Genomic DNA, 15236 nt, shown 5'->3' on the forward strand with positions numbered 1-15236 from the left:
GAACTTTTGATTTTGTTCACATTTAGTCACTAAATTTTTTTTTCATTATCTATTTGCCACTGAACTATTGAAACCCTTATGACCGGTAACAACCGGTCATAAGGGTAAATGTGAACAGTTTCAATAGTTCAGTGGCAAATAGATAACGAAAAAAAATTTAATGACTAAATGTAAATAAAATCGAAAATTTATTACCCTTTCAAGTCATACCCCTTTTTTTTATGCCGACAAACATATGAAAAAAAGTGCAAGAAGACGCCGTGATCATACGATCTTCATATATACCGATATATCCACGAATGAAGGGCCAAGACTCCTTCAATTAACACAAAATCTTTAATAAATGTTCATCTTTAGATCGCTCATGGGGATTTGATGAACCCATCTTCCACGTGTTCATCAACCCCTTAATATCTTCAACACCCTCCTTCCAAGCTTCACAATCAAAGAACTTCTCTACATTTTCAATATTTTCCAATGGATTCTCTGCGTGTGCTCAATTGTTACTCTGCCACCAAGAATCCATCTCCTTTAGAAACCCAGTCCGCAAGGGAATTCAGATTCCTCCGTCACCATAACCAGCAAAGAACTTTTCGGGTTGTGGGTTTCTTGAAGCCAAGAGTAACTCCTCATCGTAGCCATTATTTGGGATTTCAACATAAATCTTCTCCCATCGTTCGTGCCGTGTCGACCCAAACCAGGTTTCTTGTCGTTTCTTCACAATTTCGATATTTATTTTTGATAAATTTCCTTCATTTCTGTGTCTTACAACTATGAATGTATTGTTGGTATTGATTCGGGCCATGAATTCTACTATCTCATCTTCACTTCGGTATCATCATATGCTTACTTGATTATATCGATTCGTGTTTCTCTATAGCACATTAGATGTTCGACAAAATGTCTAAAAGAAACATTACAGAAGTAACTAACCTAACACCATGTGTTCTCCAGAGAAGAAGAAACCGGTGAAACAGGAATGAAGTCAAAGACATCTCATGGAAAGGTCAACCTGACTCTCCGGCTAGACCATCAAGTCAAATTTGGTGAACACGTTGGAGTCTTGGGGTCCACAAAAGAATTCGGATCATGGAAAAAGAAGAAGCAATTGAATTGGACAGAAACCGGTTGGATTTGTGACATGGAATGTAAAGGTGGAGAAACTTATGAATTCAAATTTGTAGTTGAACAAATGGACAAGAGTATGATTTGGGAAGGTGGTGAAAATCGTGTCTTGAAGTTGCCAAAATCTGGTAGTTTTGAGATGATTTGTCATTGGAATATGACCAATGAGCCCATAAATTTGTTGCCTATTGATGGAAAAGAATATGAGGTGGAAGTGGAAAGTATAAATGAAACTCAAGATAATAATGATTCTTCAAATATAGATCCTACAACAAGTCCTTTTGTGGAAAAATGGCAAGGGAATGAAGCATCATTCATGCAATCAAATGAACATGGGAATAGAGAAAGACAAAGACATTGGGATACTTCAGGGCTTCAAGGAGTGGCATTAAAGTTAGTTGAAGGTGACAAAAATGGAAGAAATTGGTGGAGAAAGGTAACTTTTTGTGTCCATTTTGGTAATTTTAGTGAATAGTGATTAACCCTTAATGTAATAATGTAATTTTTTTTTCTTTTTATGTCACAAAATTAAGCTTGAAGTTATTCGTGACCTTGTGGTTGAAAGTATGGATGGTGTGGATCGTTTGGATGCTCTCATATATTCAGCTATCTATCTCAAGGTTTTGTGCTTATTCTGTATCATTGACTTTATTTGACCAAATGCTTCTTTGATTTTCTTAGAGTTTTAAACTTTTTTTTTACAGTGGATTAATACTGGACAAATTCCTTGCTTTGAAGATGGAGGTCATCATAGGCCAAATAGACATGCTGAAATTTCAAGACTTATATTTAGGGAATTGGAAAGAATATCTAGTAGAAAAGACACTTCACCACAGGTAATTCATACGATTTCAACTCAATTTTGATGCTTTTCTTTCAATTTTTCATATAAAATATGTTTTTTTTTTTTTTTGACAATATGCAGGAGTTGCTTGTAATACGAAAAATTCATCCATGTTTACCCTCTTTCAAAGCAGAATTCACAGCTTCTGTTCCTTTAACTCGAATTAGAGATATTGCTCACAGAAATGATATTCCACATAACCTCAAGGTGATAAAAGGCCATTGAACACTTTGCTTTGAGGGTATTTTTGTCATTTTATTTGTGTTAACTTATTTGTGAATGTGTACATTTCAGCAAGAAATCAAACATACGATACAAAACAAGCTTCACAGATGTGCTGGACCTGAAGATTTAATTGCTACTGCTGCAATGCTTGAAAGAATCACTAAAAATCCAGGAGAATACAATGAAGCATTTGTTGAGCAGTTTAAAATATTTCATCATGAACTCAAGGATTTCTTTAATGCTGGAAGGTTAGTTATCTGTAATCATATTTCAATGGGACCCACATCATATTTTATCTGAAATTGATTGGACATTAATCACTTCAAATTTGCAGCCTTACTGAACAACTTGAATCTATTAAAGAATCATTTGATGAAAAGGGAAAAGAAAAGCTCTCATCATTCTTGGATTGCAAAAAGGTACATTTACTCCCCATTCTAAACAGAGGGTAAAATGGTCATTTTGATTCGGTCCAAAAAGAAACTTACTTTGTGTGTACATCACTTTATCCAACCAAACACCATTTAATTCATGACTCAAGGTTGTGGATGAATTTTGTAGATCTTTTAATGTTTTTATAATTCTCTACATATTTGTAAAAAAACATGGAGATATATAATGAATGTTTTTATATTTTTATATGATTTTGTAGGCATTGGATAATTTTCAAGGAACACCCGAAGTTTCAAAAGGAAATGGAGTAGAAATATTGATGAATACAATAAAATCATTAAATAGTCTTAGAGAAATAGTTACAAAAGGTCTTGAAAGTGGTATCCGAAATGATGCCCCCGATACTGCAATCGCAATGCGCCAAAAGGTCGTGTTTTTTTTTTCCATTTGTGTGAAAAAAGACGTAAATGCCCTTCTCAACCTTATGTTAAATCTTGTTTTCCCTTTTATAGTGGCGCCTTGTGGAGATTGGACTTGAGGACTATGCGTTTGTTCTCATGAGCAGGTATGTTTTCTAGACTGAATAAACCGTTTGAACTAGACTAAATGACCATTTTACCCCTACATCTAAAAAACCAATTTCACAACCTTTATCTTTGTCTGAAAATGATTGATAAAATGTAGATATTTGAATGCACTTGAAGCTGGTGGTGGGGCCCAATGGCTTGGAGAGAATGTGAATTCAAAAAATGTTGACTCATGGATTGACCCGATAAATGCTCTTGTTGTGGGCATTCGCCAGCTAGGATTATCCGGGTGGAAATTACAAGAATGTAAAGCAATTGAAAGTGAACTTCTTGCTTGGAAAGAAAGAGGTTTATCAGAAAAAGAAGGTGCCTTTTCCTTTTTTTTTTTTTTTTTTTTTTTTTTTTTTAAATGATTTAACTTTGTTTGTAATAACAAAACAACCATTGTTGTATTTGTTCTAAAGGTAGTGAAGATGGGAAAACAATTTGGGCTTTAAGGATTAAAGCTACATTAGATAGATCAAAAAGACTCATTGATGAATACTCCGAAGCACTTCTTCAAATTTTCCCTCTAAAAGTAGAGGTAACCTTTTTACTTTTTACTTTCAGCTTTCAGTGTATATGACTTTTTAACTTTTTGTAAAAATTACTTTTATATTAAATTTGTTTCACAAGATTATTCTTATGATTCTTGTAGATATTGGGAAAAGCTCTTGGAATTCCTGAAAATAGTGTACGAACATTCACAGAAGCAGAGATTCGATCTGGGTATAATGAGAACTTTTAATAATTATTAAATTATTAGATAAATAAAATTTCTAACTTTAATATTTTGGTGTTTAGAATAATTTTTCAAGTTTCCAAACTTTGCACGATGCTTTTAAAAGCAGTTAGAACTACACTCGGGTCTCAAGGTTTTGACGTTCTTGTCCCTGGATTGGCTCATGGAACATTAATACAGGCAAACTTATATAAAAAAATAATAATAATTAGACCTCATTTTTCTTTTCTTTTTTTTGATTATTATATTTGATATTCCTCAATCATGTTTTTTTTTACCAGGTTGAAAAAATAATACCGGGTATACTTCCATCATCTGTTACAGGACCTGTTATTCTTATGGTCAGCAAAGCTGATGGGGATGAGGAGGTTAGAATAGTCTTTTTCTCTCTACTCAATCACAACCCTTGGATCAAATTCATCTGATGTTTCTAGAAGGCTAACTGTTTTGTAACATGTAGGTGACAGCTGCAGGGAGTAATATTGTGGGAGTGATTCTACTCCAGGAGTTGCCTCATTTGTCACATCTTGGTGTGCGGGCCCGACAAGTAAGTTTATTATTATTATTATTATTATTATTATTATTATTATTATTTTAATTGTTATATTTTGTTAATATTGTGATTTGGTTGATCGTTTTATAGGAGAAAGTTGCATTTGTGACGTGTGAAGATGATGATAAAATCGCTAGTATCAAAAAGCTGGAGGGGAAATATGTTAGGTCAGTAATGGAATCCTGGATTCCGATTCCACCGGAATGGAATCCTGGATTCCGATTCTGCTGGAATCCAGGAACCAAACATTACCTTATATTCTTTTGTTTTTGCAGGTTAGAAGCATCCCCATCGGGAGTCAATGTGATTCAATCCTCAGTAGAGGACGGAATTAGGGCTCGCCCTGTGGAAGCTTCATCAAATGGGACTCCAAAAGATTCTGTTTCCAAATCCATCTACACAAGTCAGGTAACACATAATGACTTTATTAACCCCAAAGATGATAAAATTTACATTTAATAACCATGTGATCTTTCATTTGAAGGGTATTTCAAAGGCCGGAATCATACAACTTGCAAATGCAGATGTATTAACTTCTGGTGCAAAGGCAGCTGCCTGTGGTAGCTTAGCTTCTCTAGCTTCGGTTTCTGCTAAAGGTCAAAATAGTAAAATTAAAAATTCCCATTTTTTTCATAAAAACCATTTATTTTCATCGATTATGATTCAGTTTCTTGATTTGATACAGTTTATAGCGATCAAGGAGTTCCTGCAGCTTTTAATGTCCCAAATGGAGCAGTGATTCCTTTCGGCACTATGGAACTCGCAATAGAAGAAAACAAATCAAAAGAAGCATTTGAATCATTATTAGAACAGCTCGAAACAGCAAAAATGGAAGGTGGAGATCTTGACAAGCTCTGCAACGAGCTTCAAATTTTGATCGCCTCCTTGAAGCTTCCGAATCGAATCCTTGAAAGTTTGGGAGAATTGTTCGAGGGAAACGCACGTTTAATCGTAAGATCAAGTGCTAACGTCGAGGATTTGGCGGGAATGTCGGCGGCGGGGCTATACGATTCAATCCCTAATGTCACGCTTTCAAATCCGGTCAATTTTGGGAACGCAGTTAGTCGGGTTTGGGCGTCTTTATACACGCGAAGAGCGGTTTTGAGCCGGAGAGTCGCCGGCGTGCCACAAAAAGCGGCGACGATGGCGGTTTTGGTTCAGGAGATGCTTTCGCCGGATCTCTCGTTTGTGCTGCACACGGTCAGCCCGACGGACAACGATTGTAACTTGGTTGAAGCCGAGATCGCGCCTGGACTCGGTGAGACGCTAGCCTCTGGCACCAGAGGAACGCCGTGGCGGATCTCTTCTGGGAAGTTTGACGGGGTGGTGAGGACGCTGGCGTTTGCGAATTTCAGTGAGGAGATGGTGGTGGGTGGTGTGGCGGATGGGGAGGTGCTCCGGTTGACGGTTGACTATAGTAAGAAGCCGTTGACGGTGAATTCGGTTTTCCGGCAACAATTAGGGCAGAAGCTTGGGTCTGTGGGGTTGTTTCTTGAACGGAAGTTTGGGTGTGCGCAGGATGTTGAAGGATGCTTGGTGGGTAAAGATGTGTTTATTGTGCAGACTCGACCTCAACCGTTGTAATGAGTTGTACTTTATGGTTTGGAGAGTGGAGATTCGACCTCAAATGCTGTAACAACTTGTACTTTAGTTGTGATTATGATGTTAGAAAACCATAATGTTGATGTAGAATAAGCACAATGTGTGTAAAAAAATATCACATTGACCTTAATAAATGAGTTGATTGCATTTCATTCTTGTGTTTGATATGTTTTTGTTTGGGTTTGACATGTAAGAGAACAGTGTAGCTTAAGAAGATTATGTAAGCAAAGGGCTTGAAGACAACACTAAGCATTTGGACCGGATCGGACCGGCTTTTGGACTTGACCGGTTTGACAGAAATTGGTGGACCTTAGACCGGACATGTCGAGAGTAGCTTATCCCGTTCTTGGACGCATTTGGACCAAACAGACCAACTCTTGGATCAGATTGGTTTTGTAGAAATTGATGGACCGTGGACCAGACATGTGGAGGCACGCAGGCTTATCGAGTCCAAGTAGGTCTAGTATAGATGTCCAAATGCTCACCCCTAGATAGGAGAGAATGAGTTGTCACTTATTAGACCATGAAATAAGATTTGTCATCAAGAAACACATGTGTGTAGGAAAATTTGTTCCGTGGCTTAGGAAATATAGGGTCTAGTAAAAGTGAGATATTGCATGGTGTCGATGAGGCTACGATAGTATGTGGTGTCCGTATACGAATCGCCTATGGTGGAGTTCAGTTTGACATCCATGTTAACTAGTGTATGAGATGGTGTACAAGAAGTCATGCTAGAATTTTGGTTTTTTTATTTTTATTTCCAAAACAGTTAAAGGAATTTGATGACAAATATCTTAACTTGTGTTGTATCCGTCTGGAAGCACACTTAAGTATGGTGAACGTTCTGATATTGATTGTTTTTCTAATGCAATTATTGCATATAAAGTTTTGCTGACTATTTTAGTAATAGTGACTTCTATAGAAAGAAGTTTCTTAAAACTGAAATTGTTAAAGTCATAATTACGATCCACAATATCATAAGAAAGACTTAATGAATTAACAATGATAGCTATTGAGAACGATATATCGAATAGTATTGATTATGAAAAGTTGGTGATCAAATTTGCTTCCAAAAATACTAGGAGAGTCTCGCGATTCATGTAACTATGTAAAATTATATATCGTACTATTGTTTTTTTTTATTTGGATTGTTTTTATAACATTTATCGACTTATCGTGGTATTAGTGGTATTAATGTATTTTGTTTATATATAAGAAATTTTTACTTAGGACTCGTTTTTATTTTTTGGCCTTTCAAAATCAATGGGACACCCTTGCAAGCACGTTCAATGATTTCTTTGGGGAATCAAGTCTAGCTGAGAAAAATACGATTTACATGCATGTATATTTGTATACTACAATCAAACTGATTGGTCATGACACATTTTCAAACATCTACAACCCTTTGTTAAAAAACAATATTTTAATAAAATAAATCAGTATATCAACTAATCCGTCACTGTTCGTTTCGATACCTCCTTTTTATCTACTCATAACTCTAATAAACTTACTGAATGCCGCTTTTCCTATATCTTATCTTATAGATTGTCTTTATGTACAATAAAATAAATACCATATCACACTCCATATATACACAACAACAATATCACTGATCTTCAGGAAAATCCAATAAAGCAAACTTCACATGTAACCCTATCTTCCCGCCGTCCATCACCAACTTCCCGCCGGTCACCAACCAATGCCCCGGCATATCATGCGACCCCCGCACCACCTCTTCAATATCCACATACTTTCTCATCTTCGTCGACCGGATCGGCACCGGCGGCCCATCAGGATACACCCCGGAGTTAATCGTCGCGGGAAGCTGCTTAGGCGCATCAGCCACCGACTTTTGCGTAAAAGTAAAAGTCGAGCTCAGATTCGTGAAAATACTCGATTTCCGACCTAGGGTTTCCGCACCTGCCCATTCCGTTTTCCTAATCGTGCAATGAGGAAGGTGAGTGAAGAGTAGCCGGAGGTGCAACACCGTTTTTGGCCATTTCCCCTTTGTTACGAGCTGAGCTCCGGTCACGATGAATACTCCTCCGCCTTCGGTTCCTTGTAACCAGTTTGGATCGTGTTTCACTACTGATGAACAGATGTTGGAGTATCGCTTCCATCTGATTGGTTCCAGGAATTGGGCGGTGGATTCGAAATCGTCGGACCCCCGCCACTGACATGGCCGGACAGCGGACGGCGGTGTGTTACACGTCATGATGTTTGGGAGGCTTGAGAGATGTTGCACGTGCACTGCTAATCGGTTGCTTTTCTTCCCTTCTAGAAACAATCGTATACCAATAATCGGTTTTTTGTTACTCAAAACCTGAAAATAGTAAATTACCCATTATTATCATATTGTATTAAAAAATATATATTTATAATGACTTAAATTGATACAGACAAAATCTGTATACCTGAGTTGTACTAATGTGGACTTTAGGACCCAAGAAAGCAAACTGAAGCCAAGGGTATGACGTCATTCTTTGTTGATGACGAAGAGGTAGGTCGCAAAAAAGTGGGGCCCACTGTCTAGGAACTTGAAACTCCAAGAAACATTGTAAATCTTCTGGCGTAGGCTTGTCTATTTAACGAAAAGGATAAAATGGTCATTTACTCACGACAAAAAAAAAAAAAAAAATTTGTGTATACAATCATTTATCTGTAATACACTTGAGGGTTAATCTAGACAGAATGACTTAATGGGTTAAGCCAAAAATTTGTTTTGTGAAATGTAAGGGTAAAATGGTCATTTAACTTACAGCGCAAATATAAGTTGATCGCATGGCTAAGATATCCACTCCCGGGAACGCCATTAAGAAGAGAAGTAATTGGAACAAACTTGAACCGTATTGCTTCAGGGCTAGCAGCCACTGTCTGAAGCCACTTCATGTGACTTTTTGAAAAGACATCTCCGCCCCTCTTAGACCCGATAATCGTGAGTCCCTGTTCCAGTTTCAACCATTATATTACAAACCATATATCAAGGGCAATCTGGCATGGACCAAAAACAATAAGAACATACCATAGGGGATGTACGAGCTAAAAAAAAGAAAGTTGGGGACCAAACACGTAGATTACCCCAAACCACAGGGACCATTTGTGTAATTTACTATTTTTTGTATTTTCAAACTTACATCTTTGCTTGAAGTTTCTGTGATGTTAGTGAACTGCATGGTATGTGGCTGCAACATGCGGCTGAAAACCTCTGGAATCTGAAAATATATTTTCTGAATTATTGACTGAAAACTAAAAAAAATAAATAAAAATTTAAGATGTAGAAATATGATTTAAAATTTTACTTTTTGTTTGCCATCTTTTGTTTTTCTTTCGGGTAAAGAAGGACTTGCTCCATCTAAGAATAAACAGTCTCCAAGATCCTCTAAATGTCCTCTAAGCTCTGTGGGTGAAATTGTGGAAGATGGTTTTTGTTTAACACATATAATATCTTGCCCTCCAATACCCATCCCTACTAAAATGTGGGTCCCATATGTCTGAATGAACCTGTCATACATACAAACATGCATACATAAACAATAAGCATACACAATGTCTGTTTCTTTTTGACTTAATTGACTTAATGAGGACATGACTTGATATACAATTGCATTTGTATCATTCTCTATTAAATAAACAATCAATTGTTGTTCAGCATCGTTTCCAAGTAGAAGGGTAAAATGGTCATTTAGTCTGTTTCTTTTTTTTTCATTTTAAGTCTTGAACGGATAAAGTGACTGATTGGATACCGATATTTGTCTTGAATGTTTTTCCTGTTTCTTTTTTGAACTCGGTAATCTGTCTGAACATAAGTAAATGACCATTTTACCCTTACACTCCACCAAACCATTATCAGACTCAAAATTTATAGCACTAATCAAATCCAGCAACTTTGTAAAGATTTGCATTCAAAATCAACCAGCAGCCCATAATTCTGTTATTTGTTTCCATTTTTATGATTCCAAATCTTGAAGTTTATTTGTATAAGTAGATTTTTTAAGCGTATTTACTAGTTATTGTATGATTTTTTACCTGGCTAATAACGCGGGATTCCAATGAGTAGGAACGGACTTTTTTACCCTTTCTTGAAGTACTAATGGAGATGCTGTAAGGTGCAAATAGTAGAGGGAGATAAAATAGCCATCAAAAGCAAGATGTTTGGCATCTGCTACATCATTTAACCATGCACCACTTAGATCAAATAATGCATTGAAGTATCCTGAAGGCACTTTTCCTTGTACTGATGCTTTTTGATTAAGTAACTCTGACATCTGCAACACAAAATGATTGAAACATGAAAAAAAGATAGTTAGATGAAGTTTGACACACTTTTGCAGACACCATAATCGACATTTGAAACAATTGATGAAAGTATAAGTCATTATAGTTGGTAAGAATGTATAAACATAATCATCATAGGTGCTTATTAACTCTTTAATGTTTTTTTTTTCCATTATTAAAAGCACACCAGTTGTTCAATCGATTCCAATTCTAACTTGTTATAGGTTTTGACCTCATTTCCATAATCGAAATTGGAATTGATAATATTCAAGCTCAAAAGTCAAATCCAACTGCATAGGCTTGCTTGCAGGGTTAACAAGCCATAGAAATGCTATTCACTCCATGTTTAACAGAGGATAATCGACCACAAATGTTGAATTCACTTGAAACAGATGAAGAATAGATTGATTATGCGAGAGAACTGATAAACATAAGATTCCATCACCTGATTGAACTCCAAAACATCAGATTTAAATCGAACATGATCGCCTTTATCGCAATGAATATCCACAGAAACGCCAGAAATGGTGGCGCCGCCGCCAGGTAAAACGATGTCTCTCTTCCTCGACTCATCAAGCTGCACCAACCGCCCACCACCCGGACACGCCTTCGCAAACTTTAACCGGAAATCGCTAGCGAAATCAAACCCTAATCCTAATGAATCGAAAGCTCTCAACTCAATCGGCTTCTGAGAATAATCCATCAAATTACCAACTAATCACGAATCTCCAAGTCCAACCGCAGAAGAACTCTTGATTCTGATTTATAACTAAAACAGAAACCAAATCAAGATGAACCAATTGGATCAAATACCATAAACGCGTGAATTTAATACCAAGTTGAGACTTTGAAACTTCAGTAATCGGGTATAGAGTGTTGACTAGTAACCGATTCGACAGGTGAAGACACCAAAATTACCTCAAAATTTGGAGTGGTTTTGAATTATTGATGACAAGAAGGAAGCACAAATTGATGGAATTGTCGGATCGGGTCGGATCGGGTCAGTAAAAGAATCGTTGACAATTCTTATATGCAGACAACAATTTTGACTGGATGTATTTAGTTTACCAACTCCAGCATGCCTTTCTGACTTCTGACTTTTCGAAAAATTCTTACCTATCTTTTAGGTCTTAAACTTGATGTGAACGTTTGATTCTGAATTTTAAAAAATTAAAATCAAATTTAAATAATCAAGTATTATCCAAGATCCAAATATTGAATCCTAACAAAACAATCCACTCATACCCGATAGTCAACTTTAATGTAAAAGAGATAAATCACTTGCCCAAGAGGAAGGTCAGTGCAAAAGGGAAAAGAGATGCATATCCTTGATACTATCATTTTTATAATCTTTATGTCAATTTGCATCAATTCAACAACCCGAAGTTCTTAATATATTTTCCATATAATAAAAGCAAAATTCTTAACTTGTTTATGGACTTATGGTCATACTGATTTCAATTTATATCGTAGTTACCATTTTTTATATAAATGAATATGTTGGAAGTTTAACTAATATAGAAATCATATATAATATAGTTTCTCGTCATAGCAAAAAAAAGTTACAATACTAAAAATAATAATGTTTTTATCCGTCATCACTATTTGATCAAATATGCTCAACCAAGTGAGAATGAAGTTAATGATACCTAGACTATTTTGAAGATATTTTAGGAGATCTTTCATGAAACTTTGAAATATCTTATTTGAAGTATCTATTTCTTCGTGGGTCCGATTAATTATATTGTATCGCATTCATCTTGACAATCATATTAAGCAAAAGTACGCAAATTTGCACAATATTTTCAAATCTTCTAACTATTGTCGTGATAGTCCTTTAGCAATAGTCAAACGAAATCTAAATACCCAAAATGACCATTTTGCACCCTTTCTCACACCCTCTTATTATTCATTAACTTTTTTTTTAACAGCTTATTATTCATTAACTAATTTTATTTTTGGAACATGTAGACATAAAAAACTTTTCATGGAACTAGCCCATTTTAGATCAATCTCAAAGTCTCAACTACAGATAATATCCTTTGGTAAATTATGTGAATTTTTTAATGAATATTACTTCTGGTGCCTCTCGCTACAAGACAAAAAAATTCAAGCACTCGTCATAACAATCTACATAGGCCCCATAAGCTTGTTAATGGATAGCCCTCATAAACTTCATCTCTAACATTAGGCTTGAACATAAATTTTTCGATTGCAGACATATACTCAAATGATACACTTCATGGCTTTGTGTCATGCAACTTGATGTATCCGATCGATCATTTGGAAGGTAACATCATAAAGGAACCTAACTGACATTTTCACAACATCAAATATAAATGTTAGCTCAAATTAATCATTATTAGATATTAGAATTACCAACGATATATTATATGCTCTCCGATGTATTAAATTTTTTACATCAATCTTTGTCATGCAAATGATCCCAAAAATGTCGAAAACAACTCATCTCAATGCACTATTCGAAGGAGTCATTGAAGCTTATTTCGTGGATCTACCATTTAAATCTTTAATGAAAAACTTTATCTTTCATAGTAAAGAAAACAATTAGTATTATAACCCAATTGGTATTTATGTTGTTATAATACACAAATGAGATTTGCATAAAATGCTAATCATATGAACCAACAATATCATAACGAAATACATGGATAACTAAATGTGGTAAAATATGTATGAGAATGTGAGGATTCTTGTTTAGGATTTCAATGGACAAGAGTGAGAAGGAATTTGATGGTATCTTGGTAGAGTCTAAGGCTTCTAATGGTAGATAACAATTGGGTTTTTAAGTTGTTTGGAATACTATTTGTGTTTAATTTAATTTGAAACACTTTATTTGTTTATTTTAATAGTACGTTTAATTCTCTGTGTTAATTTAAAACACTTTATTTGTTTATTTTAATATTATGTTTAATTCTCTGAGTTATTCTATGCTTCTTGATGAAGTAACATGACTTAATTTTCCATTCTCCTATTTACACATTATCATTTCTGTATATGCCGGAGGTCATATATATAAAAATTATAATATCAGACTCCTTCGTAATTCCAGTTAGAATAAAGTAGAAGAGATAGATATCAATAATCATCTCTCTATAACAAAATATATATATTAAAAAATAAATAAATAAAAAAAATAAATAAATAAATAAAGAACACACGACCACATCATTACCTCTCATACCTCATTCTAATTGGGATTATCTTTTGTTGTTAGTGGTGTTTTTTTAAATCTTTATATCTTTTATGTATAACATTTTTATTGAAAAGTAACAAATATAGAACGAAATAGTGGTGAAAGATTGACTTCTTGTGAAATTAAAAATATTTTATTAAATTTCATATGGAGGAAATTTGCATTTTCTTTTTTCTTTATAATTTTTTGAGTAATTTGGCGGCCGAAAATGGGGTCCAATAATAAAAGCATCTCTGTCTCTGCAACTCTGCCAGCCTTTCTTCAACCGTTTCTTGCTGTCCACCCTCGCAAATCAGAATCACAACTACAAATACAATCAAACAATTAAACCCCAAATCTTTCTTAATTTCACCAACAGATCACAACTCCACAAAAATGGACTCATCGGACGACGAAGGAGAGGAGTACTTGTTCAAAGTAGTCATCATCGGAGACTCGGCAGTCGGAAAATCAAACCTGCTATCTCGTTACGCTCGAAATGAGTTCAATATGCATTCCAAAGCTACAATCGGAGTTGAGTTTCAAACTCAGAGCATGGAAATCGACGGGAAGGAGGTCAAGGCTCAGATTTGGGACACCGCAGGCCAGGAACGCTTCCGTGCTGTCACCTCCGCTTACTACCGTGGCGCCGTTGGTGCCCTAGTTGTTTACGATATTTCCCGGAGCACCACATTCGATAGCGTCTCCCGGTGGCTCGAGGAGCTCAATAGTGAGTTTAATTTACTACGATCTGATCTCGTTTTGCTTTAGCTTAATTCGTTCATTATGTGCTTTATAGATCAATTCATTTGAATCATTTCTAGCTAGATCGAGATGCATACAAGTGTTTTGAAAATGTTTTTGACTGAATTTGAACACTTATGGACATGATCACATGAATCTGAGGTGATGTGATCTAATCCCATGTAGAAAAACTCTGATTGGATTCATAATTAGGGATCTTCCAGTTCAAATCCTGAATTTGTCATATCCAATTTCAAATTCCAATTCCTTTTAACAGATTTCATTCCTTATAATGCAGCTCATTCAGAGACAACAGTGGCAAGAATGTTAGTGGGAAACAAATGCGATCTGAACAATATCAGAGCTGTGTCTGTTGAAGATGGCAAGAACCTTGCAGAAAAAAACGGATTGTTCTTCATGGAAACATCAGCACTCGATTCAACAAATGTGAAAACAGCTTTTGAAATGGTGATTCGTGAGATTTACAACAATGTTAGCAGAAAAGTTTTGAATTCAGATTCATATAAAGCCGAGTTATCTTTAAACAGGGTCACTCTTCCAAATGATGGTGATGCTGGATCTAAGCAAGATCAAACCAGATACTCTTGTTGTTCTTGATTTTTGTGTATTCTTTTCTTGATTATTTTTCGAAATTAAATTTATTTTGTTGGATTTTATTATGTGAATGGTAAAATTTGCCATTTTTTGTTTTTTTAACCATGTTGATTTGACAACCTGCATATATATCTATTTATGTATCTATATTCATACTATCATACAATATTACAATTGAGGTTTAAGATATATATATATATATATATATATATATATATATATATATATATATATATATATATATATATATATCTATTTATGTATCTATATTCATACTATCATACAATATTACAATTGAGGTTTAAGATATATGATTTATCTTTCACTACATTAATTTGAATTTTTTGTTCATTACA

At 35.1% G+C, this 15236-nt stretch overlaps 3 protein-coding genes across 3 annotated transcripts; 2 read left to right on the forward strand and 1 right to left on the reverse strand.

The window, feature by feature from the left end:
- The first annotated feature begins 291 nt into the window (after positions 1 to 291).
- On the forward strand, positions 292 to 6202 carry PWD (chloroplastidic phosphoglucan, water dikinase (ATGWD3)). Its single transcript, XM_079077181.1, has 19 exons — positions 292 to 701; positions 955 to 1561; positions 1659 to 1745; positions 1830 to 1961; positions 2051 to 2176; positions 2264 to 2442; positions 2529 to 2613; positions 2847 to 3014; positions 3100 to 3152; positions 3272 to 3480; positions 3579 to 3697; positions 3812 to 3882; positions 3958 to 4075; positions 4177 to 4263; positions 4356 to 4442; positions 4539 to 4615; positions 4724 to 4856; positions 4933 to 5044; positions 5134 to 6202. Exons 1-19 carry the CDS (start codon positions 478 to 480, stop codon positions 6030 to 6032), a joined length of 3573 nt encoding a protein of 1190 aa, XP_078933307.1. The 5' UTR covers positions 292 to 477; the 3' UTR covers positions 6033 to 6202.
- A 1252-nt stretch (positions 6203 to 7454) lies between these two features.
- Positions 7455 to 11325, reverse strand: LOC145158264 (MACPF domain-containing protein At1g14780-like). Its single transcript, XM_079077186.1, has 7 exons — positions 10771 to 11325; positions 10077 to 10315; positions 9350 to 9551; positions 9185 to 9262; positions 8810 to 8993; positions 8465 to 8631; positions 7455 to 8373 (listed from the first exon to the last, which is right to left on the reverse strand). The coding sequence occupies exons 1-7, from the start codon at positions 11026 to 11028 to the stop codon at positions 7657 to 7659; spliced, it is 1845 nt and encodes a 614-aa protein (XP_078933312.1). The 5' UTR covers positions 11029 to 11325; the 3' UTR covers positions 7455 to 7656.
- A 2450-nt stretch (positions 11326 to 13775) lies between these two features.
- Positions 13776 to 14982, forward strand: LOC145158271 (ras-related protein RABA5c-like). The gene is made up of 2 exons (XM_079077193.1): positions 13776 to 14251; positions 14564 to 14982. Exons 1-2 carry the CDS (start codon positions 13918 to 13920, stop codon positions 14881 to 14883), a joined length of 654 nt encoding a protein of 217 aa, XP_078933319.1. The 5' UTR covers positions 13776 to 13917; the 3' UTR covers positions 14884 to 14982.
- Positions 14983 to 15236: the final 254 nt, after the last annotated feature.

The sequence above is a fragment of the Lactuca virosa genome, chromosome 1, assembly GCF_052849685.1.
Source record: "Lactuca virosa cultivar CGN04683 chromosome 1, Lactuca_virosa_CGN04683_v6, whole genome shotgun sequence".
NCBI classification, from domain to species: domain Eukaryota; kingdom Viridiplantae; phylum Streptophyta; class Magnoliopsida; order Asterales; family Asteraceae; genus Lactuca; species Lactuca virosa.

Coding starts and splice junctions, on each gene's coding strand:
- PWD (XM_079077181.1), top strand. CDS start 478: ATGGATTCTCTGCGTGTGCTCAATTGTTACTCTGCCACCAAGAATCCA. Junction 3,698..3,811: donor TTTTCCCTCTAAAAGTAGAG/GTAACCTTTTTA, acceptor TGATTCTTGTAG/ATATTGGGAAAAGCTCTTGG. Junction 4,264..4,355: donor AAGCTGATGGGGATGAGGAG/GTTAGAATAGTC, acceptor TGTAACATGTAG/GTGACAGCTGCAGGGAGTAA.
- LOC145158264 (XM_079077186.1), bottom strand. CDS start 11,028: ATGGATTATTCTCAGAAGCCGATTGAGTTGAGAGCTTTCGATTCATTA. Junction 9,263..9,349: donor CAAAAGATGGCAAACAAAAA/GTAAAATTTTAA, acceptor ATATATTTTCAG/ATTCCAGAGGTTTTCAGCCG. Junction 8,994..9,184: donor CAGAAACTTCAAGCAAAGAT/GTAAGTTTGAAA, acceptor AAACTGGAACAG/GGACTCACGATTATCGGGTC.
- LOC145158271 (XM_079077193.1), top strand. CDS start 13,918: ATGGACTCATCGGACGACGAAGGAGAGGAGTACTTGTTCAAAGTAGTC. Junction 14,252..14,563: donor GTGGCTCGAGGAGCTCAATA/GTGAGTTTAATT, acceptor CTTATAATGCAG/CTCATTCAGAGACAACAGTG.